This window comes from Daktulosphaira vitifoliae, unplaced genomic scaffold (genome assembly GCF_025091365.1).
Source record: "Daktulosphaira vitifoliae isolate Bord-2020 unplaced genomic scaffold, ASM2509136v1 Scaffold_3, whole genome shotgun sequence".
In the NCBI taxonomy this organism is placed as follows: domain Eukaryota; kingdom Metazoa; phylum Arthropoda; class Insecta; order Hemiptera; family Phylloxeridae; genus Daktulosphaira; species Daktulosphaira vitifoliae.
This window is the reverse complement of record NW_026099574.1, coordinates 23,296,622-23,320,990: the sequence shown is the minus strand read 5'-3', so window position 1 is coordinate 23,320,990 and position 24,369 is coordinate 23,296,622. Positions and strand designations below refer to the sequence as shown.

At 24.5% G+C, this 24,369-nt stretch overlaps 2 protein-coding genes and 2 non-coding genes across 9 annotated transcripts in view; 2 read left to right on the top strand and 2 right to left on the bottom strand.

Moving 5' to 3' along the window:
- Nucleotides 1–6,011, bottom strand: part of LOC126903241 (MICAL-like protein 1) — a 29,281-nt gene extending 23,270 nt beyond the window's left edge. For 2 of the 4 annotated variants that reach the window (XR_007703451.1, XM_050681322.1), the window contains exon 1: nucleotides 5,712–6,011. The gene's annotated coding sequence lies outside the window, so the exon portion shown is untranslated. Of the gene's footprint in view, nucleotides 1–316; nucleotides 493–5,711 lie in introns of all 4 variants that reach the window. The other 2 variants (XM_050681321.1, XM_050681320.1) reach the window with 2 other exon arrangements.
- On the top strand, nucleotides 5,075–8,732 carry LOC126903242 (AKT-interacting protein-like). Of its 3 annotated transcripts, none has more exons than XM_050681325.1 (7): nucleotides 5,075–5,154; nucleotides 6,358–6,430; nucleotides 6,853–7,028; nucleotides 7,087–7,151; nucleotides 7,211–7,502; nucleotides 7,571–7,748; nucleotides 8,078–8,732. In XM_050681325.1, exons 1-7 carry the CDS (start codon nucleotides 5,090–5,092, stop codon nucleotides 8,153–8,155), a joined length of 927 nt encoding a protein of 308 aa, XP_050537282.1. In that variant the 5' UTR covers nucleotides 5,075–5,089; the 3' UTR covers nucleotides 8,156–8,732. The 3 variants fall into 3 exon arrangements, with proteins under 3 accessions (XP_050537282.1, XP_050537281.1, XP_050537283.1); XM_050681324.1 differs by having other exon boundaries at nucleotides 5,075–5,175; XM_050681326.1 differs by lacking the exons at nucleotides 5,075–5,154; nucleotides 6,358–6,430 and adding an exon at nucleotides 6,546–6,778.
- A 12,378-nt stretch (nucleotides 8,733–21,110) lies between these two features.
- On the top strand, nucleotides 21,111–21,182 carry Trnaa-ugc (transfer RNA alanine (anticodon UGC)). Its single transcript has one exon. It is a non-coding gene; the product is annotated as a tRNA-Ala (tRNA).
- A 1,647-nt stretch (nucleotides 21,183–22,829) lies between these two features.
- Trnaa-ugc (transfer RNA alanine (anticodon UGC)) lies at nucleotides 22,830–22,901 on the bottom strand. The gene has a single exon. It is a non-coding gene; the product is annotated as a tRNA-Ala (tRNA).
- Between the last annotated feature and the right edge of the window lie 1,468 nt (nucleotides 22,902–24,369).

The window sequence follows — 24,369 nt, the reverse complement described above, 5'->3', positions numbered from 1 at the left end:
ATTAAACCTGAAAATTGTATATAAATATATGAAGTTTTACTGTATCAAGTTCTAAAAGAAATGTATATATTTATACTAAACACATAGGATTTAGTAAAGAAATGAGGTAACTGTAAATAAATATTTTAAAGCAATTGAATAAGAGTTTTTTTTTCTTATATTTATAAAGATCTGGGGTCAATTGCTCACGGTAGTAAGAGGGTAATTGCCTCTTGGGCCGCAGTTTATAAAACGACCACTATATCTAACAAAGTTTTAAATTAGAGTACAAAAAATATAAGATGGATTTTTAATTAAAGTAAAAAATTATAATTACAGGGGTGTTATAAAATTCTTCAGATTTTTTTGAAGCTATGCAAACATTTTTTAGAACGGACAGAATCACTATAATTTTTGTGTCCCTCTGACTCTTGGTCTCCTTAGTCCACACTCTGTACTTAGTATTGGCATTGACTTATCTTAAGCAATGTCTAATGAATATTATACTTGACCCTAAAATAACAGATAATAAGTAACCCAATTAAGACTTAAATATTAATTCTTAATATTTATTTAAAATATTTACTACATTTAATACTTTTTTATTTTTTCAATAATATACTGATTTTTTGAACATCAGGCGGCACCGTACATACTTTTGTATAAGTACTCAGAAATAACAGTTTCCGATAAAAGGATTATTGTGGCTTTTAATTACAACCAGTTGATGCGTCACGTATTTTAATGAACAATAATAATAATCACAACGATACAAACGACAACAACGGTTATCTGTTAGCAAAAAACCCAGAGGTGATTGGACTCATTGGACATCCTCCCCTCTCCCAAGACACATGATATGTAAATGGAGTATGTTATACAGAAAGTAACTCTGTTGTTTTTAAACTAATATACGACAAGTAAGTATCTTTGAAATTATTTCGTAAGTTTTAATATCAATATTAAACAAATGTTATTAACAGCTGATTGTTCTCCGCGTACTTAAATCATTGTATATAATAAACCATCACAATACATTCAATTTCAAACTGATCTAGGCAAGTACGTATTAAGAAACATAATTAGAACTTCTTAACCTGAAAATATATACCGAGTAAATTATAAAAGTATCTTGGAATGTGTAAAATTGAAAACTTATAATTGTATTGAGAGAATCTTGTCCAACAACACTCAATATTTAAACTTAATTTCTTGTTGTCATTTTATTAAAATTACAAGTACATTAATTTTTATAAAAATTTCTTTGTCTTAATATATATTTTTAAACTGTTATAATTACTGTAATCATTTTGTCATATTTATCTACAGTATATTGTTTTCTTTTTAATTTATTTCCAAGCGATTATTAAATCAACATATAGTAATATATGTTAACTCAATATAATATAATATAATATAATAGTTAACTCTCAACGAATTAATTTGTACTGTATTTTTTTTTATATACATAATGCAAAAAAAATTAGCAAAAAAAGACTACATGATAAAATTTCAATACCAATTTATTTAAAATATAATTAAATATTTTTAAATTATACTTATAGTTTTAGTAACATTTAAAACTGTTAAAATATGAGAAAAGGGAACAAAAGTTAACTAAATAAATAACGTTTATAAACACGACGTCAAAGTAGCCTACAAATAATAATATAAAACAACTAAACTAGTTAATTTTCCTGAGCGGAAGTGTGGCAATATTTAAGTCATGTATTTACTAGACGTTATTCCCACAGATGTTCATTTATGTTTCTGGACAGATGAGTAAAGAAATACACACCCCCTTACATGGATGATTCACTTGAGTAGACAGCTAAAAACCAGTTTAAGTACACAATATCAATGGATGCAAACAATGCTTAAGATATTCTATGCTCTTTTAATACAATATTAAAACAATTTTATAAACATATAAATACTATTTTTACTTAATAATTAATAGAAAACTAAAACATTGAGTTAAATTATGCCAAATTTTAAAATAATGTCACTATAGACATTCTCATAAAGGGATATTAAGGAAAGAACTCCTATGATAAAAAATATATATAATAAAAATTTATTTATAAGGTAAAAAAAAATTCTTATGTATATCCCTTCCATAAAAGACTGGTAAACTCATCGCCTTTAATTTAGTTACCTCAATTACGAAGAATAGTACAAGACAAGTTGTAGTTGGACAATCAAAATAAAACATCTTTAGAATGATATGTTTAATTCACAAATAGTTTACTTATTTTTGAGTTATATCCTATTAACACAAACATTTTAGACAACGATATTTAGCTACTGTATTTAGATGATAATAAATGACTAACGAAAATCAGAAAGTATATGTCTATTTTAACCTAAAAGAAAAATCAGTCAATGAAAAATTTAAAAGAAAGAAAGTTTGTATTATTGTATATATACTTGTCATATATATATATATATTAAGTACTTAATAAATATATTAAATTAATTACATCAATAATAATTTTGATATGCTAGCGCACATATTGTTTATATGAACAAAATTTATAAAGGGTTCAATTTAAAAATATTTTCATTAAGCCCTAAACAAGTCATCTCTAGGACAGCTAAAACTTATTTAAATACTTATATATACATATAGAATGTGATTTTAAATGTTTTTTGTTATTATCTATTTCAAAAATATTTTTAATATTAGAGAATAGTTCTATTAACATTTACATTGAGTAAAAATTAAATAAATACTTGTTATGTAAATCATAATTAAGGGAAAATATCAAAACTATTTTCAACAAAATCAGTTTTATTATTCTCAATTTAAATATAATAACGACAAATTTTATTTTCCATATGATTGATGTTTACATCTTTAGTACACCTATTTTTATTGAAATTAAAAATAGTTTATAAAATACAATTTAGATTAATGGTTTTTTATATAATGATACAATTAATTGTATTATTTGGGGAGGTACAAATTCAAATATACATTTTTTATCAGTACATCTTTTCATAGTCAAACAAAAGATTCATTGGGTAGCAAATCATTACCGAGGCATCAAAGAAATAATACGCACTACTATGGTGTAATATGAAGTACTAATTTGTAGTACATTTCAAAACACCAGACTTGTTGTGTAAAAGTAAATTATAAAAGACAATTAATGACATCATTAAAAATATTAACCCCTATATATTTTTACTTATTTATTTATATAAACAAATTAATCATCCTTATTATTAACAAACAGAAAAATGTTAAATTAAATATTTATACTCTTAAAAAAAATCCAGGCACTTTTCTCTCTTTGTTATTCCTATGTAATAGAAAAATAAACGTTTGATTATACTTTAATGTTGAATTTAGTTTTCTTAATAAAAATTTAAATGATTACTATCAAGTGAAAAAAGATACACATATATATATTTATTTTTAAATACAACCCTTAACACTCTCCATTTATATATCTATTAACAAGCGACCTAAAGAAATACATGTCTTACGACTTACTCAAAACTACAGGTTGGGTGAGGCATAGTCGCCATTAAATGATAGGTATAACATTATTGAATTTACAGTTCTCCAGTAATATTTGATTTATCCAAAGACCACAGGGGTCCGACAACCACCCGACGCCTATTATTAACCCGACGCGCGGCACTCGGTTTCAAAAAAAAAAATGTATTTGAGAAAAAACAAGAATTAACCATCACATAGTAATATACTACATATATTAAAAGGCTCATTTTTTAAAGTTAGAGGTACTTAAAAAACCTGTAGTGATTTAATCTGCCCTCCGGGGACAATAGTTCTTATTATTTTCATCTTGTACCTGGTGGTTATTTACCAGACCAATTTTAATGTTTTGTTCATCAAACGAGCTGGTTGCCGCCATCCGACAACGGCATGAATCGTGACCTAGTAATCCTACATTTCTTTACTTGCTGTTTCTACTTTTCAGAAATTCCTCATCACTAATATTTGAATGATACAGTAATTAATAAAAAAAAGTTATAAAAACATAACTATTTATTTATTAATGATCGAAAAACATTAAATAAAAATAATTTCTCACAAATTTTGTAAAATTTTTATTATCAGTTCTAAATTGAGTAAATTGGTATTTTAACTAAAATAATTAATATATTTAAATAAACCGAATTCAGCTATATTATTATGTCTACGAAAAAAATACTTATTGGTGAATTTTCATACGATAATTATGATTTATTATAACAAAAGACAGAGAATACATTTTCAAGAAATAAACTTAAAAATACACAATAAAACAAAAAAATATTTATGGCAAAAGTAAATATAAGAACTTTACACTATTATTTTATGGGTTTGGAATACATAGTAATCGCATAGAATAAACGCCTTATGAAACAACAATCGTATTATTAAAAATATAAATGAAATAATTTTTTTTTTCTGAAAAATCTAGTCACATACAAAATACTAAGAAGTATATAATATGTGATAAAATGAGACACTTATAAATTATGTATAATGTTTATAAACAGATCTAAATGCGAAATCACGAACATAATAAAAGTGTTCATGGTACTTCATTTGAGTCAGCGAACTGGGTAAGTGAATAAAAATATGTCAATCATTAAATTGTTTTTTGTACATACTAATCAATATATATCTTTTAAATTACTGTTTAAAATATAATCTAGTAATCCGTATTTAATTTTGAAATAGAAAACGTTTCAATACTAATCTAAAAAACTATTCCAAGTAGTATGCTACTTTAATATTATAAATTCTATTAAGAACATACTAAAATAAAATAATCAGGTACGACAACCATTTACCCAATTATCTAATGAAGACTATATTTTATACTATAATTTTTACAGCTTGTATATTTTATAAATATAAAATTACCAATTTATTATTTACTAGTTTTAGAATTTAAGTGCAACCCAGGAAAATTTTATAAACAAGTATAGTAAAAACAAAACTAAAAATTTTGTGTAGCACAGGCTATAATTACAAAAAAAAAATTTCCAAGTCAAATACATATAACATCTAATCAAATTATGCTTAAAAAAAAAACGTATGTTTTTTGTTTTTAAATAGGTAGTATTTCAGACAAAATGAAAAAAAATGGGGAAGAGCAAAAATTTAAACAAAAAAGTACAATGCTTTTTTGAGGAAAGACAGAAGCCAGGGTATATGTTAATTTATTTAAGGTATTACTAAAATCAGAATTTAAATTAAAAAAATCACCAATTGATGGTGCATTTTATGAAATTAACCCAATAAATTTCAGATCATGAAATTTTAAACTCTTTAGTTTCACATTACATCAATAATTAAAACAATTTTTAAAATCTAAGATTTAGTAGTATAGTTAAGTTTATAGTTAATTAATATAAAACTCATTAAACAACCAATTGTTTATTTAATCTCAAATTTTCACCAAGTTTCTTGATGAACAGAACTGAATTACGAGTTGTTTAACGTAAATTACGATAATATACTTTTTTAACATGTTTACAAAATAAAAGTGATTTTATTAATAAAATTATGTATTTATATATATATATATATATATATATATATATATATTACATATTAAATAATATTAATTAATACATTTATAACTAAAACATCAACCTGTGTTCAAGATAAACTATCTTTATCTCACCCTAAGATTAAATTCTTAGGACCATGACTAAAAATAAGTTAATTAAAAAGGTATATTTAATGATAAATATTTTCTCACCTGTTCAAAATTGAACTAGAATTTTATCGCTTTTTTCCTGGTCTACAACTGGAAATCAATATTTGGGCGTTATAGAAGTATATTATCAATTACTACTGCTGATTAAAAACAATAACTATAAGCTAATAAAACAATGATACACTAATTTTTAAAATAAAAAATGTATTTATTTATATGTTAAATTTTAATTAAAAAATATTTATAACATAACATTTAACAAATATCGAAATAAAAAATTTTCAACTAATTGATAACGTATTCCACTACCGATCGAGTTAACACGCAACGCATGTGTGTGCGAGACGATTACCAACAAGCAAAATAAAAGATGTTAGTAGCAACAGTTATACAGTAGTGCCATTTGCTATAAAAATAATTCTTATGATATTGTTATAAGTTATAGTATATTCACTATCATGATTATTTTTATAGTACGGACATAGATAATGATTATTATTATTTATTATTTCATCATGAGTCATAGTAACCGACATTATTAATAGTTCCAATTATTTATATTATTCATTAAAAGTTTATAATCGCTATCGTATATTAAATACATATTTGTATTTATATGGGATAACACAATTAACACTATTCATTATCACTATCCAAAAAATTGTATAGATTGGGTTGTTTATGGTAGGAAATATGTTGAGAAAAATGTCATGATCACTGATAAGGTATTCGATATCAGTCCATTTATCAATGGCATCGACGTAAGTATTTATATCCATAGATATATATGAATTATACACCTTTTATATTATCAATTTTATTATTATTTTATCAATTTAGTTTTGATATTCATATCTATGATAAGGTATGGCAATTTTATATAATCTAATAATTTCAATTTCTAATTAAAAATATTTATTATTAATTTTATATGCACCATAACTAACAATGTGTAAATCAAATTTTAATGACATAATTTACTTTCATTCTAAAAACTTTTTGATTCTGTCTAGTTAAAAATTTTTCATTTTTAACTTTGACAGTTGATATTTATTTGCTATTAAAGTTATAAATGTATGTACACTTAAAAGAAATTATTGGATGTCATGGTAAGTCAATTTTGAAAATTCAGTTATTATCAACAAAGGTTTAAATTTTTATACAATAATTTATTATTATGCAGTCTGAAAACTGTGAAGAAGTATTTAAGCGTGCTGGTTCATTTCGTCGAGTTATAGCCCCTGGAGATGATACCACTAGTGTAAGTGGTATTGCTGTAAAACCAAACAATAAAAGTAATTCATATTTAAATCCAAACTACATACCATTTTTCTTGGAGTATACTTTAATGTCAGAATTGTAAGTATTTTTTAAATGTGATACAAATATAAAATAACTATTCTAAATTTATTTTTAGTAATATTCTCAGCAAAAAAAAGATTCCTGGAGTATATGTAATGCCAGCTGCTAAAACACCATTTAGTAAATTGATAACTGTTTTTAAATAATCAAAATAATTTCATGACTTTTTTTTTTTTTAGTATGGTTTGGAGTAATTTTTCCTCGATATGGCTTATATAAAAATGGAGTTTTCCGCTTTCGAATAATAATTGAAAAAACATGGCCAGATTGTGATTGTCCAAAAGTAATTATTGAAACCCCTATATTTCATCCTCTTGTTGATGTAGTATCGGGTGAAATGAATATCAAGTACCATTTCCCAGAATGGAAAAAAGGAGTTAACCGAATCTGGCATGTCATTAATCATGTTCAAAAGTCATTTTGTGATATACCTCGTATAAAAAAACCAGTTAATCTTGAAGCTGCAGAACTGTAATTTATTTATTTACATATTTTAATAATATATACTATTAAATGTATAATGAAAAATTTATTGTAAGATTAAAAACAGAAAATGAAAGATTTGTTAAAAAGTGTGAAGAATGTGTTGAACAAAGTAGAATAGATATATACAAACAACCAAATCAACCTGAATGTGAAGATCCTCATTATATTTTATTTGATCGATATGACGAAGGAATTCATGGATTAACTAGACAATCATGGATTCATCAAAAAGTTGGCATATTTATTCATAATTAATCAAAAAATTGTTTAATTTATATTTGTCCTCAATTTTATACTGATATTTCCAATTGAGTGTAGTGTACATTAGTGTGAAATTACAACTTTTTAGAAGTTATAACTGTCCTAACAGTAGAGGTCAACATTGAAATTATTTTCACAAAGAATTTGAGACATCAGTTCAAAACAAAAAACTCAAATATATCTGAAAATATTTTTAGTAATTCAAATATATGTCAAAAATTATTATTTAACTGGCTAGCCACACCATTAAAATAAGCTTTATACATTATATTAATGAATACATTAAAAATATTTTTTAGGAGAGTGAAAGTAAAAACCCACCGTTATCATGGGTACAACCTGGATCACTGGAACCTTTTTCAAGATCTGATATATGAATTTGAATGTTTTCTCTTATTTAATTTATTTCATAAGTCAAGAATGAGGTTATTAATCTCAGTAATTTAATTAAGCTAAAGTAACTATTTATGTATGGTTATTTGAAATTATTTTAGTTTGACTCTACTCTAATGTTTGAAATACACAACAAAAAAATGTAGAATAATGCAAATTGCATTTTGTATAATGTATATGCACGGTAGAAACTTACATTAATGATAAGTTATGTTAAATATATTGAATAAGTTCATATAAATTCACCCTAAATTTTTGATAATAATATTGTTTATGAAATATTTTTGACTTTACCATATTTCTATATGAGCACATGATAGTGAAAGACAGGCTAAATTGTAGTAATGCTAGTGTATCTTTACAGGAAATTATTAGCCCTCTTTGAGGATGACGTTTTATTCTTTAAACATTGAATATTTCAAGATATAAATTATATTATTATAAAACTGTAGATGAATCAGAAAATCATTAAATATTTGTATGAGACTGATTTTTTTAATTCTTTTTGGAATTTATTAGCAAATATTTTATCTACAATCTTATATTTTATATTACTTAAATTCTATATTTATCTAATTTTTATAGACAAAAATAATTTAGAAAATGATTATTATGTGCAATAAATTAGTGCCTTAAAACTATAAGTATATTATGAAATTTTTTTAAACATGTTATTTTATTTAATAACGTATAGTTAAATTTGTTTTAACATTTAAATTAAGTTTATTTTTGTAATTAATTTTGTAAAAGCATAAAATACAATATAGATACATTATTTATAGATTTTCGATTAGTTATTAAAATTGAAATAGTTTTTGAGAAACTAATAAATACTCTTTATTAATGAATAATAAGTGAAATAAATAAAATAATTTACCATAGAGTTAAGCTTTCAAACTAAAAATCTAATTTAATACAATTAGTCTTCAAACTAATCAATTTATTCTACCATTTCTAATTTTAAAATTCAAAACCAAATACATTATTTTGTTATGTTTTATATATTATTATTACACATATAAAAAGGCTCATGCCTGGGACTAATAAATAATAATCATAACGGATTATTCTAAACTGAATTAAGCGAGTTAAGTTTTATGATTTATAAGTGTGATATACGAATATATAAAGAGAAATGGTGTTATTTAAAAAAATAAATATGTTGAAGGAAAGAGGGATATAAATATTATTTCTGGTAAAAAAATTGTATTGATCCATTCACTTTTTAATAAGTTATAGCATTATCAAGTTAAAAATGTAAAATACGATATCGAGAATTTTTACACAAAAATAGCATTTGGTAACTATTTTCACCGTGAAGACAAAATAAAGTACGAAATTTTTTTTCCATGATAAAGTATATTACATATTAGTTTTAATTTAAGATATATATAAAAGTGTCAGACTTTCAAGATGTTATTTTTTTGTGAAAAAGTTGTCATTTTAAATCTCCCTTTTGGGCAGGTAATGGGTCAAATTTATAAAAAAAAAATATACCAAATGATAGGTGTCTTTACCTATCATTTGGTATATTTTTATATCGTGCATCTATAAAAAAAATTACATTGATTTGGTCATTTTTAAAAAAGTTATGGTAGTATTAAGTAAAAAAAAACCCGGCACAGGGGGGTCGCGGCACAGTGGTGACGTGGCATAGATGGATCAAGTATAATGATATCTGACAGTGATTAAAATCACTATCAAAAATAAACGCTTCCATGAAAATCTTTAGATTATGTTTAATTTTAAAAAAATTTGTGTATTATTCCAAAAGCTACATGATCTGCTAGTTCATTATTAATATCTTAATTAAGATAAAGTATGTCGAATGGAAAAGGGATTATTAAAAAATATTATTTCTCATAAAAAAATAATGTTAATCCATACACTTTTCAATATGTCATAGCATTATAAAGTTAAAAATGTAAAAAATAAAATCGAGAATTTTCACACAATAATAGCATTTGGTAGCCATTTTCACCGTGAAGATAAAATAAAGTCCGAAATTTTTTTTTACCATAATAAAGTATATTACATTAACTTTAATTTAAGATATATATAAAAGTGTCAGACTTTCCGGAACATCTTCAAAAGTTAAGTTGAAAAAGTTCTACTTTCTACATGCATTTTTTAGATTTGAACCCCCCTCAAATATAGGAAAATGGTCTGATTTAAAAAAACAGTATGTCGAATGAAAGATGTATATAAATACTACTTCTCATGAAAAAATTGTATTGATCCATACATTTTTCAAATAGTTATAACATAATAAAATTAAAAATGTAAAATATAAAATCGAAAATTTTCACACAAAATAGCATTTGGTAGCCATTTTCACCGTGAAGATAAATTAAAGTCCGAAATTTTTTTTTTTTCATGATAAAGTATATTACATTAGCTTTAATTTAAGATATATATAAAAGTGTCAGACCTTCCGGAACATTTTCAAAAATCAAGTTGAAAAAAATAATTTTTTGTGTAAAAGTTGTCATTTTAAATCCCCCCCTGTGGGCAGGTAAAAAGTCAGATTTATAAAGAAAATATACCAAATAAAAGGTAGTGATATCATGCATCTATATAAAAAATTATATTGATTTGGTTATTTTTAAAAAAGTTATAGCAATTTTAAGTAAAAAAAATTGAAAAAATTTCGAAAATTAGCGATTTTTAAATTTGTAATTTTTTTGGAGGTTTCCCTCATTTACGGGGAACGAGGGAATTTTTTTCAATTTTTGAGGGTAATGTCTTCGACTAGATACGATTTGTGATCTTTTGACGTATCGTTGAAAGAAATCGGTTTGATGAGAGCTGAGAAAAAGTTGTAACAGACACAAAAAAAAAACACATCATGGTAAAACCAATACCTTCTCAGCTTCGCATCGAAGCTAAAAAACACATCATAGTATCAGTTTTGGCAATTGAGGATTACTTTATAGTGTTTATAATAATTTAGTTTGTAATTATATTTACTTATAGTTAATAATAAATTTGTCCTTATTTATTCTCCAAATGATTTTTAAAATTAAATTTTGTATTTAATTTTTATAATTAAACACTTCAAAATAACTCGTTAATTGTTATATAAAATACTTTTATTTCCGTTTTATTAGTAGAATAATATTATAGAATAACTGATATATATTTTAAAAATATTTTATTGTTTTAATTACATATAATATCTCAATATAAGACAGTGGTGTATTTAGAAATTTATAATGGGAGGGGAGGCACAAAAAATTGTTCGTGAATAAAGTACCATCAAATGACTTTTTTTTGCTCATAACTATTATTAACACATATTAAATATATATTTTAGATTTTTTTTTTTTAAATCTGTTTGTTTTGAATCTATTTTTATTAATAAAAGAATAAGTATGATCGGGTTTACATCCTTCTAGTCTCAAACTTAACATGAAGGTTCTTGGCTGGGCCAATGATAAACGGGATGGATATTATAGCCGGCTTCCACCAAAGACCAGACACTTATAAGAAAATCACAATAAAAATCTCATTGTCATCACGGGGATCGAACCCGAACCTCAAGAGCCAAAGTATACGCGTCTACCCACTAAGCCAGACCGATCCCTTACCCAAATATACGTATGATAAAATTTACAATTGTAATCTGAATAATTCTACTGTAATGAAATTCTTAGCTTTTCTAGTTTTTAATTTAAAAATAACTAAATTATATAAACTACATAAAATGTATTTGTAATATTAAAGATAAATAAATACAATTTCCAAATACAATATCTCGACTTCATTTATTTAATTCTTGTCATTTTTAACCATAAATTGGCTGGTTTATTGGCAGAATAACAACTATTGTAGCTACTTACTATTTCTGTCAAATTAAAATATCAGTATTGAAAATAATTAGGACATTCAGGGGACTATAATGTAAGTCCTAAATTCAAAGTTGATTTTATAAATTTCATTGAAGATTTGGTGTAAAAAAAAACAATTAATATTATTAATTTATGAAATATTCAAATATTCTATTACATTATTATTAGTAATACTAAAATAAAAAATAGATAAAATAGTTTATTAAATTGTGATGAAATAACTACTTAAGTTTGGCGTTTTAATATTTGTTGTTTTATAAATCAAATATAACTCAATAACATTCAGTTTATAGTTAATATATATGTACAACAAATTACTTATTGACTTCAGAATTTATTATAGATGACAATTTTTTTTTTTTGCTCATGTAACCAGTCTAGAAATTCTTATTATATTTTTATTTTAATATTTATTAAGTTAAAATTGTATTTGAGATCTAAAAAACAAAATTTCAAAACTCATATTTATTAAACACTATTTAATCTTAAATATTGTACACCAATACATAATGCAAGGCGAGTCTCGAGGCTTATATGCAGTTACTTCAGTATAAGGTATCTCTTTGGTATATTATCTATTAGGCACTATATTCACTATATCTATTCGTGTTGTTATAATTTTCAATATCAATTATTTATGCCTATATTTTAGATTAATCGGAAAGGGAGACAAGCACCAAAGACGTCCGCAGAAATTTTACATAAGAGAAAAAATATTTGATTTCACTGTTTGCACAAAGCCAATGTTGAAGGTGGAGAGGGGCGGGGCTCGCAGTAAGTAACTATACTTTTTTGTTAGTTTTATCTATTATTTTATAAATTTAAGTGTCTCAATAATTTTAATTGATAAAAACAAAATCTTCATATCTTAATCTATAAAAAAAACTATGATTTTATTCATAATATAAACTAATAAAAATATTTTTTTTTTAATATAATTAAAATATTTTATTTTGCAAATTTTGTATTACACAACTGGTCCTTTAAGCTCCTTATCGCTGTGGTTACACATGGTAAGTACCACATTTTATAATAAAAATTTGATATAGTATAAATGATAATTATAAATATTTCCAAGAAGGATTTTTACTGCTGTTGTTCATCCAATAAGTATATTAAAAGAAAGGGGCCTTCCATTCCAAAAACAAATGTTCTAGCTACCAATGGCTTTTGAAAAATTACAATTTCAAAACTGAAATTACAGTCAACTAACAAAGGTCAGAATTATCAAACTTTCTTTTTTCGTCTACTTTAGTGGTGATATCACACTATAACTATATTAGAAAAATAATATACAAAAATGGTCAATTTTTGTTATTAAATTGGCTATCTTTAAACAATCTTTAAATGTTCATTTCAATTAGGTTGAGTATCAAATTTTATTTAAAAATATAGTTGCAAGGTTAGATAAGACTACGTTAGGTGATGTTATTGTCTTAAATGTATAATAGTGATTTTAATCACTGTTAGATATCATCTATACTTCTCCCAACTATGCTGCGACTCTACTGCTACCATTTTTTATTTTTCGTCGCTTATGTGTAAAATTGGAAAGTATGCTGTAAAAAATAAGTAATTATCTGAACATCTGATGTAAAAAAAAAAAGATTACTTTAATTTAATACTAGACATTAACCCCTATATGCATTTTCTGTGGAGTTATTAAAAAGATAAAATTATAAGTGCCATTGTATTATATGGAATTATTAAATTTTGATAGAAATTTTCTTAAAATTATAAAATTTAGAGCTACTACTTTTTTGCAAAAGTCCCTTCAATTGTTATAAAATAAAAATTTCAGTTAGTTCCAAGGGGCTACAAATAACTTAATCTGGTCTAAATGTTATCAAATATAAAACTATTAATAGATTAACTGACATATCAATGTTAAAGTTTTAAGTCCTAAGCAGCTGCTTTGTTTACCTTTGTTAAGATACGACTCATCCGAATTTATGAGAACATGCTGCATAATGACGAAACGCTCCACTAGTTTTTTTCGTAACCTAAAATGTGATACTCTTCTCCCATCAGGGCTTTTTATTTTTCCAAATCGATCATTAATTATACATTTTTAAATGACGCGGTAGACATTCATTGTCACAGGCGCGACTTGTTATTTTTTTTGATAAGGTCGCCCTTTATATATTTATTTATCATGACATACCATATCCATAAGTACAACTATTAGGAATTCAGCGAAAAAAATAATAATAAAAATAAAAAAATAATAAGTTGACGTAATAATTTTTAAAAATTTTATTTGTTGATCATCACTTTTAATATATTTATTTTTAGTATATGCACAAATTGAAGAAATTTGTATAATTTTGTCTATAATTTTACTACTTTTTAAAAACTTCTAAAGTTTTAGTCGTTTTAAATGATCTTAATGAAATAATGAATACATTGAAACAAAAAAAATCCGTAGTAAAAAAAGCAATAGGTTTCCAGATCCTCAAATGAATTAAAGATATAAAATGTATCATTCATGGACCAACCTTTTTAGAAAGCATGAGCTAAGGATTTAATGAGAAGTATGAAAATCATTTTGCCTTACCCATCAATGTTTACTCATAAAGGGCATAAGTGCCTTATACTAAATTTTTTAATAGATAAAACCTTAATGATACGTCATTTTTACTAAGCTTTTTTTTATGATAATTTTAAATCTTATCTGAGTACATAATTTAATTGCATAAGAACTTTGTCTAGCTAAACAAGCTTACTTGTTTACTGTTTTATTTGAATCAAACCATTAATCTGTAAAATAATTGTAAAAATTAAATATTAAATAATAATTATGTACAATATTATTTTGACATTAATTTACAATCAAAGTATTTCATATTCTCTTTATAATTAAAGGGCTTTAAAAATTTCTGCACGTGGGTATTTTAGGGTTGATTAAATAAAGAAAAATTATCTTCTAAAATTTTTGCCTCTATCTTTTAAAAAGTGTTTCGTTTCTACTGTAGCTGATTTTTTACTAAAATTTAGTATTAATGAATATAACCGTTAAATTATAAACAATTTTAGAGGAGGATGAATAATTTATCATTTTTTTTAAAATACTGTAAGTGTACCGGCTTGATTAAAATTTTTCGTCAAAGACTACCAAAGAAAGAAGGTCATTTGAAAAATATAATAATATTTAGTACACTAATATTACTAGTGTACTTATTTCCTCTATGCTCCTGTCAATATATTATAAACATCAACATATTGATTACAATAATTAGTGAATAACCAGTTCCCAGTAACATAAGTGATAATAACTTTGTAAAGTTGCTTTGGATTGAACTATAGATCTTTTCATTACTGCACCGCACACAGGGCTCTAATCTATTTCGAGCATAACCCTGCGCGACAGCTTTATATTTCTGGCTATCCGTCCTACTACTTTTACTAGCTGACAATTTAAAAATACATCGTCTAAACGCCAAAATCCGATTGTACCGACTAGATAACAAAAGAAGACTCTAAATATTAATATACACACGGCCATTAAATCATTTACCCAGTTATAATTAAAAAAAAAACACTAGAACATTATTAATTCTAATCTCAAGGTAATTCAGCAAAATGAGTGGGTATAATCAAATTTTAACCATGTCAGATACTAAAACAAAATTTTCCAACTGATACCAAAAGCAGTTGATTATTTACAGGAATAATATATATACTCTTCTATTTTCATTAAATTGAAATATAGGAAGTTTTTGCTCCAATAATTTTTTTTTTTTTTTTTAAGCAATATAAAAAAATATTTTTGTGATTTTTGAAAATCTTAAAAAATAGTGCCTGATTGAAATTTAAATACCCACCGTGATTTTTATATAGATAGCATGGTTGTACCTGACCCAAATGTCTTCGTTAACCTTTTTCTTTTCTCAAATCATTAATTTTTTACACTTTTTAATTTGATTACTTAAAATATAGCTCAGAAGGCAAAAAAGAATGAAGAAGAGTAGTAGGAAGACATTGCCTTCAAGGTAATATAGTTATAAGACTGAAAAAACCTAAAGAATAAGAAAATATTGGTAAACTTAATATTAGCTTTAAAAAAATAGCTATGATGTTAATAGTACTATACAGGTGATCAGTAAGTAAAGAAACAAATAAGTTGTTACAAACATTGAGAACAATAGAAAACCGCTTTCTTACTTACTGAAAACCTCATATAATAGACTTAAATTTTTACGACTAGTCTCTAATTAAAAGTGGACCCATCAACATATTCTCGGTAGCTCTCTGAAACAATTCAGGACTGTTTTCACATTTTTTTTTTATAAGATATTCAGCCTGTTGGTATAATATCCTGTTATTATGTACCTAGATAAGTTTTATTTTTATAACTAATCAATTATATATGTATATATTTAATTCTTATTATAGAATTTTTTTTCTTTATACCTTATTAAATATTACATTTTTTTTGTACTTCATTTTATGAAAAAAATTTTTTAAAAGTTATACAATCGTAAAGAATTTTTAATCATTAATACGTATTATATTATAACATTAGGTGTTAATTGTTACAAATAGTTAGGTAAAAATAAATCGGTCAATATTTCATACCTAAATGAATATATTATTTTCTTATTAAAAATTAATATGGGATAATTATCACATATCCCGGGTTAATTATTGACCTTGGTCAAACTAAATGAACTATGACTACCTCTGTTGGCCACCAGTTAACGTATACGTACATAAAAATAGAGCCTGTATATTTGCTAGCCACTAGGTGCAGGGAAACGGGACCCGACTGTGTTCCGGGCGCCTACGCATTTGACCTTCCCGCAATTTTGACAAGAGGATTTTTTAACGCAAGGTCGGTCCAAGTCCCGTAATTTATGTTCAGACGTATGATCACTATATGACATATCCGAAGGGTGTCTATTAATATGAACAATGAAGCTATTTTTTAATCTGAAATGTTTTTATAATAAATTTGTTAAAACACGTAAAATTGATGAAAAAAATATAAGAAAAATCGTCTTACGCAACTAACATTTTTAACGAATGAACAACACAAATAATAAAATATACAAACATTGCAATTTATACCATAAAATAAAAATGGGCTCAATTTCAATGTTGATTCAAAGCATTATTATGTAATGTAATGTATTATGTAGCTTAGTAGAAAGCTAGGCCCCTATAGTGGGTATTAACTATATTTAATACTGTATACCTAAATTTTAATTAATATTAAATCAAAAAAATTATTGCTATAAATGAATCTATATAATTAATCTATTTAGTTAAATCCACCTAAAGACAATACTTAAATAATAATGATAATACTCCCTTATATCACTTATATATTTAAGTTATTATTCCAAAGCAAAAAAAAAACACAAACTGTTTATTAAACAAGGTTATTGTTTAGTGGAGGTTTTTAAATAATAAAAAATAAGGTTTAGGTTCCTCGTAATGTTTAATAGTTTTCATTACATTCTTTCTGGTTTCAGTTACGGTTTTATGAACTAAAATTTTTTAAACATTAAAAATATTTTAATAATAATAATAACGGCTCCATAATAAATATATATATATATATTATAATAAATAATAATATTATGATAATAATAATAAGTTCTTCAAAATTATTTAAAAATGAATTTAAACCTTCATCAAAATGAATATATTGAAAATTATAGCCCTTAAAGCTTATTATTTATAATCCGATTACTGATATACTTAATTATATAATAATAATGAAGTTATAATTATTACTTAAAAAAATATATTTTGTTGACTTTAAAAAAAAATTTTACATTATAAGTTATATTAAACATGAATCATAAATAATAAGTATAATTCATAATACCTTATTATAACTGGATATTAATCGAGTTATAATTTTTTTAGGGATTTTTAATATATATTTATTTTTAAATGGTTATACTTATTTTCGTTATGTTATTTTATGTTGCGATTTTTATTAACAGTACGCAATTTGAACAATAACTAATAAACAAATTTATGTTCAATGAATGCTTTCAACTTCAAGTTAATTTAAGAGAAAGGAGCATTAAAAGTAAAAAAAAGCTAAAATAGAAACTTATTAATTATATTTATTTTAATAAATACATCTTAGAATATTTATCGAGACTAAGTTGTAAATTTACATTAAAGTAATGAATTGGTAAATATATAATCTTAATTTGTTAAATAAAACACTATACTTTGGTTATTTAAAAAAAATATTTAATACCATCAAGAAATTAAAATTAAACTTAGTCGTATTTCGCCTAAGTAATCGAAATATTAGTTGAGAAATTTCAAAATTGGAATTATTTTTGTAAATAAAGAATTTAGGAAGTACACAAAAAGGTCATCAATTGACCTTTTTTTATTATTACTTATACTACCAACAAAATACTCAAACTTTAAAGTTGAATATGTAAATTTAAATATGTTATTAAAAGAAAACTTCCTAAGATAAAAACGTATAACAATAACGTCTCACTAAATTACGTCGTAAGTGACACACTTTTGTACAAAGATATTATTCACTATAAAATTTTATTTCTTTGGAGTGTTTACTTTTATGTTTTGTAATGTGTCTGTTAAAATATAAGCACGTCTTAAATACTACTAAGAGATGTATACATTTTTACTAACATTGTAAGTTTGACCAGATATTTAAAATAAGGTTGTTCCAAAAGTATAAAATTAAATGTAAACAAATAGTTTAATTGTACTTGAATATAGAAAATTTTTCCTTGTTTTCAACAAATGTAATGCATTTTATGTTTTGACGTGCTCTACTTACTCTTCTTGTAAATTTTTAACCCAATTCATTTTGAACAGCTAAGTGGAATAATGTTTTAAGGAAGGAGAGAGGCTGCAGGTGCTGCAGTGGTGGCTGAGACGTTCCGGAGACTTTGGCATTAGTTGTACACTTGGTCTATGGAGCCGTGGAATATTATATAAATAGCCGTTACCCAATGGTGTTCAAATTTAGAAAACATTATTGTATAGACTTTTGTCGAATAATGGCTATTAGCTGATACCTAACACACCTGTCACGTTTACAAAGTTGTAAGAAAAAATCGTCAATAGGATATAATAACGTACATCAAATACATTTGATGTACACTAGTGTATTGCATGTAATCCACTTCATTGTGAAATAATACATGCGAACGTGCCGGTTCCGTATAGTAATATGTATGACAAAAAATTTGGTTATTGGTAATTTTAAAACAACAAAATTATCGCTGTTTGCGTATCTTAGAAAAAAACTATAATAAACATACTACAAACTACATATAATCATTATTATAATCATAATTATTTTTTGTATTTTATATTGTGTACATATATGATATTTATAATACTATTTTAAAATTTAGAAACAAATTTCGGTAAACTAAACTTCTAACAACTATGAACAGTATTACCTATACTGGTTAAATGTGGTCAAATGATTTTACTATGGGAGGAATGAAAGAACTTTATGATAAATATCATGGGAGCTATATCCCATACCCTAGAACAGAACATATTTGTATTACTGCATCAAGATGTTATTAAAATCTACTGGTTATGAATAAATGGCTTTGTTCTTATTAAACATATTTTAAGTATTTAATTTGTTTTAGAATAGTGCTTCATTGAATTTACTTATTATACGTAAAAAGATTATACCCAAAGTTAAACTTTAATCTACTGAATTTTTAGAATTAATAATTTGTTCATATTAATTCTGATCAGTAACCTTTAAATTGAATTATATGAAGTTTCCAAAATATAAAATACATACAAAACCGTAATTGGGATCTATTCCTATATTCACTTCCCATTTGACCACCACTGATACGATTGGAAAATTTAAACAAACATAACTTCACATACATATATAGGTATATACAAACACACGCGCGCACAGGTTTCACGTTATTCAATTATTTTAATTAAAATTTAAAAAAATAATATGTGGGATCTAAGATTCATTAACTTCTTTTCTCACTTTTATACTCTAAAAACAAATTTGCTTCCACCGTAGTATATTATTAATTAATAACAATTTATTTCATATATCTTTATTTGATAAGAATTTTAGTAAGAAAAGAAGAAGTTTTAAAAAAATAATAAGTTTAGTAACAGTATCATAAAAATAACGATCTAAAAAATAAATTACTTTAGCTAGTAAGCCACGTCATACATTTAAGTATCTTAACGGATTAAATTCAGACAAAAATGTAATTAGATGATTTAAAAAAATGCTTGCCCTAGAAGTTGAAATAACACAGTTTATTAGCAAAGTGTCACGCGTAGCTTACGTTTATTTAATATGTACACACCTTGTTTTATGTACTACTTAAATAAGTTGTAAACTAAAATAGTCAAAATACATGGGTTTTATTATTTGAGTGAGATTTGTGTATTCAGATAAATGTAGCCTTACTGTATAAATCATTATGAGATGATCATGAAAAGAAGAAAGAGAAGTTCAGGCTATATGAATAATGTAAATATTTCAAAAACTAAATGTCTTATATTAATTTTGCTAACGTAGTACGATAGCGGTGTGTAACAACTACTGCGATCTACTATTTATTCAGCGATCTCGTGTAAAAATAATGTGCACTAATCATTTTTCGAAAATTTAATGATTTTGTAAAAATTTTAGTTGTAATTAAAAATGTATAATAATAAATATATATCTATAAACTCAAAAAAGGTGAATTATTTCAATCAATTCATAGCTTTAAATTAGTTTCAAAAAATTTCTAATGCTTCCCCTTAAATTTTTGTTATAGTTGTGCTTATTAAGCTAACCCTGTCGAATGAGGTACCTGTAACCGTATAGTAAAAACCGTACCGTTAGTAAATTATATACTTTCACTTATTAAACAAAACATGATCTAAAGAAAAATTATAATTTTTTTTTTAATCAGCTTGATTAATATTATTAAAATGACGTACTTATAAAGTTTAAACTAAGCTTTTTAAAAAATGTAGGGGGCAATTATTATTTTAATTAATTACTTAATTATTAATTAATAAGGTTGATTAATACTTTTTATTGATTTTTTGTTAAGTCGCGTTGTTTTGCAAAGTAATCGTATGTGGGGATGTAGCTCAGTGGTAGAGCGTTCGCTTTGCATGTGAAAGGCCCCGGGTTCGATCCCCGGCATCTCCAATCTAGTTTTTGCAGTTTTTTTTTTTACTAAAGATTATTAAAGATTAACTGTATTATTTAATTGTTTAATTATGGACACATTTTAAAATTATGTATGTTTTAAATTATGTATGGGCTTATTAAGTTTTGAATGGTTCGCACTAAACTTTTTACGCCAGTAACGAGTTTCCGATCAAAATAGTAGAAACATGATTGGATTACATAAATTTTCAAAAATCACTATGTCCAATAGCTTTTTAACTAAAATTTTTATTTATAGATAATGTTTCTATCTTAGATTTAGAAAAATGTTTGACTATTATAATAAACTATGAATTTTGTAGCAGAACCTTTTTTGTCAATAGAGTTATTTGTGGTAATACTGCGTATATGATTTCAGAATACATGTGTACTTGTAAAACATGCAAAGTCATATTTAATAAATATAGTTTATTTTATTTGAATAAAATAATTCGTTGGGCAAAATCGGTTTTGTAAGACCTGAGACACAAAAAAAAAATATCATAAAAAAAAATCATAGTAAAATAATACCTTCCAGCTTCGCATCGAAGCTAAAAAGCATATCAATTATTCTAATACTAAGTATCTATGTTTTCAAAAAACAAATTTTCTTGGAAAAAAATACTTTGAATAACAATCCCTTAGTTTAATAGTTAATTGTCAGTTAATGAAATAAATTTAGTTTTGAAGACTTTACGATTAGATGTCAAAAATAGAAAATTTGTTGCCTTTATTTTTTGTTTAGCATTATTTTTAAAAATAAATATCACTTTATAATTTGAAACAATCGAAACTACACAACTATATTATATATACGAAACTGAATATATAACACTTAAATTATATTTTAAGTTGTACATTAATATATTCAGATATATTATTAAGATTATCTTATTTGATATTATAAATTTGATTAATTAAAATACTCTTTATTTTATATATTATAAAATAACATAAAATATAGTATAACATTATATTATGAAATTATTTTACCAAAGTATTTATAATTAAGTTTAATTTATATTTAAATTACATCAAAAAGTTCTTGATTGTAGCAATTTTTTGGGAATCTACGGACGTAATTAAGCGGTTATTTAGTAGAGACATTATATCTATTTGGTTGTTGCGGCAGTGGTAAGAGCGAATGACTTATAGTTTGTAAAGTTAAATAACTTGAACAGAAAATAGATGTTGTTTTGAAACACTGCAAAAGTTACACTTGAATATTTATATGAATGATCAATGAGTTATTGTAAACGTGCTACGTGAAGTTTAAATGTAACTTTTATTACAGGTATTTGAGTGTACGAAGGTCGAAGTGTTACGTTGATGCAATTTAGAAGCTGAATGAAATGTGATTTCTAAAATAAATATAGCTATTATTTCAAGGAACTTATATTTAGCTTCTTGATATTTTTTCAATACCTCTCCTGTATAATCTGGGCTTGTAAACAACTCTCATTTGAATTTTGTGTAAATATACTTTGTATAATTATTTAAAATTTTACAGTGTACAATAATTAAAACACACATATACACCCACATATGTATTAATGTGCGTTAAGTTATTAAAATATATCTATAGTGTAATAATATATAATACATATTATTATAATGAAAGGTGAATACAAAATTTGCAAAAACTCTTGGAGATGCCGGGGATCGAACCCGGGGCCTTTCACATGCAAAGCGAACGCTCTACCACTGAGCTACATCCCCACGACAAATCTATTTAGAAATTTGATCTCAAATTATAGGTAAATAATGGATGTAATTTGAAAAATTTATTTGTACAAACTAATAATTTCATTTTATCTATATAATTTTGGATAAAGAAGCTTTCTATCACCTCGATGGAAAGCTTCTTTATCACATTACTTTATTTCTCCCATTTCCCTCCAACAAGTTGAAATTATTAAAATTATTAGTTCAATAACTTTTTAATATGATTAAAGGAAAAGGATTTCTATTGCTATCATTGTAACAATTGACATGTTTCCTTACTTATTAAACAATCTATATATAAAATTTCCAATATATATATATAAAGAAAATTGTACAAAAATGTCATAAACGATATGTCCAATAGGGGGGGGGATATATCCCCTAATTCTTTCTCATTTGACCGCCAATGATTTAAATCATAAGACACATGAGGCACACTTCTTATGCCCAAAGTACGATGTTCCCTAAAAATGAGTTATAGGAAATTTGGTTAGGAATAATTAATTTAATCAAAGTGCTATTTTAAAAGTATATTTAAAATGAAACATATTATGATACGATAAAACGTATCACGTTGAAGTTATCAGAGATTTAATTTTGGAAAACTTCTCTCAATCCTCGTAAAAAAGAGAAAGGTCTCGAAAAATACAATCCTTATAAGTGAACGTTGAACTTTTTTAGTTTTCACTTTTATTGGAATAATTTTTCGAAAATGTATTGCAAAATTTTTATTGATAATACTTTATTTATAATTATTTATGAACATTTGATTGTTAATCTTATAATTACGACCATTTACCAAGGTACTGTTGAGACTTATATCAAATTATTAAATAAATAACTTTTATTAGATAAATAAAATGTTTTTCCTCATAATTTAAATAATAAAATAAATATTACAAAAACTAACTTCTTTAAACCTATATTAAATTAAATCTAATACAATGTACTTCAAGATGAAAAAAGAAAAAACTATCCCAAATATTGATTTTTTAAGGAAAGTTACCATTGAAGCCGTAAATCATCAATTTTCTATTGGTAGTCAATTTTATGCAGTTATTGTATTCAATAAAAAAAAATTCCATCATTCAAAATATGCTGCTGTAAACTCGTGCTTACGCTGCCTATATGTAAATACGCCCTTGATCCAACCATATTTAACTTTTATTTATTACAGTTGTTCGTATTCATTATAATGAAAGAAAATGTAAGAATTCAATAAATATTAAAATATTTTTTATTATATTATTAGTTGATATAAATAATAAAAAAAACATAATAAACGGAAATTATTGCTGTAATTGTAACATTTTTTACAAGTTATGATTTGATTTTTAAGTTATGATTTTTACAAGTTTGAACTAGGTTATTTTGGTGTAATTAAGTATATTACACCAATTTATGGTGTTATATGTTTTTTTTATAAATATATATATATTTTTTACTATTCATAATATTAACT

Excerpts from the sequence above, each read along its gene's own strand:
- LOC126903242 (XM_050681324.1), top strand. The coding sequence starts at position 5,090 with ATGGGGAAGAGCAAAAATTTAAACAAAAAAGTACAATGCTTTTTTGAG. Across the intron at positions 7,029-7,086 it reads TATACTTTAATGTCAGAATT|TAATATTCTCAGCAAAAAAA; the intron begins GTAAGTATTTTT and ends ATTTATTTTTAG. Across the intron at positions 7,749-8,077 it reads AATCATGGATTCATCAAAAA|GAGAGTGAAAGTAAAAACCC; the intron begins GTTGGCATATTT and ends AATATTTTTTAG.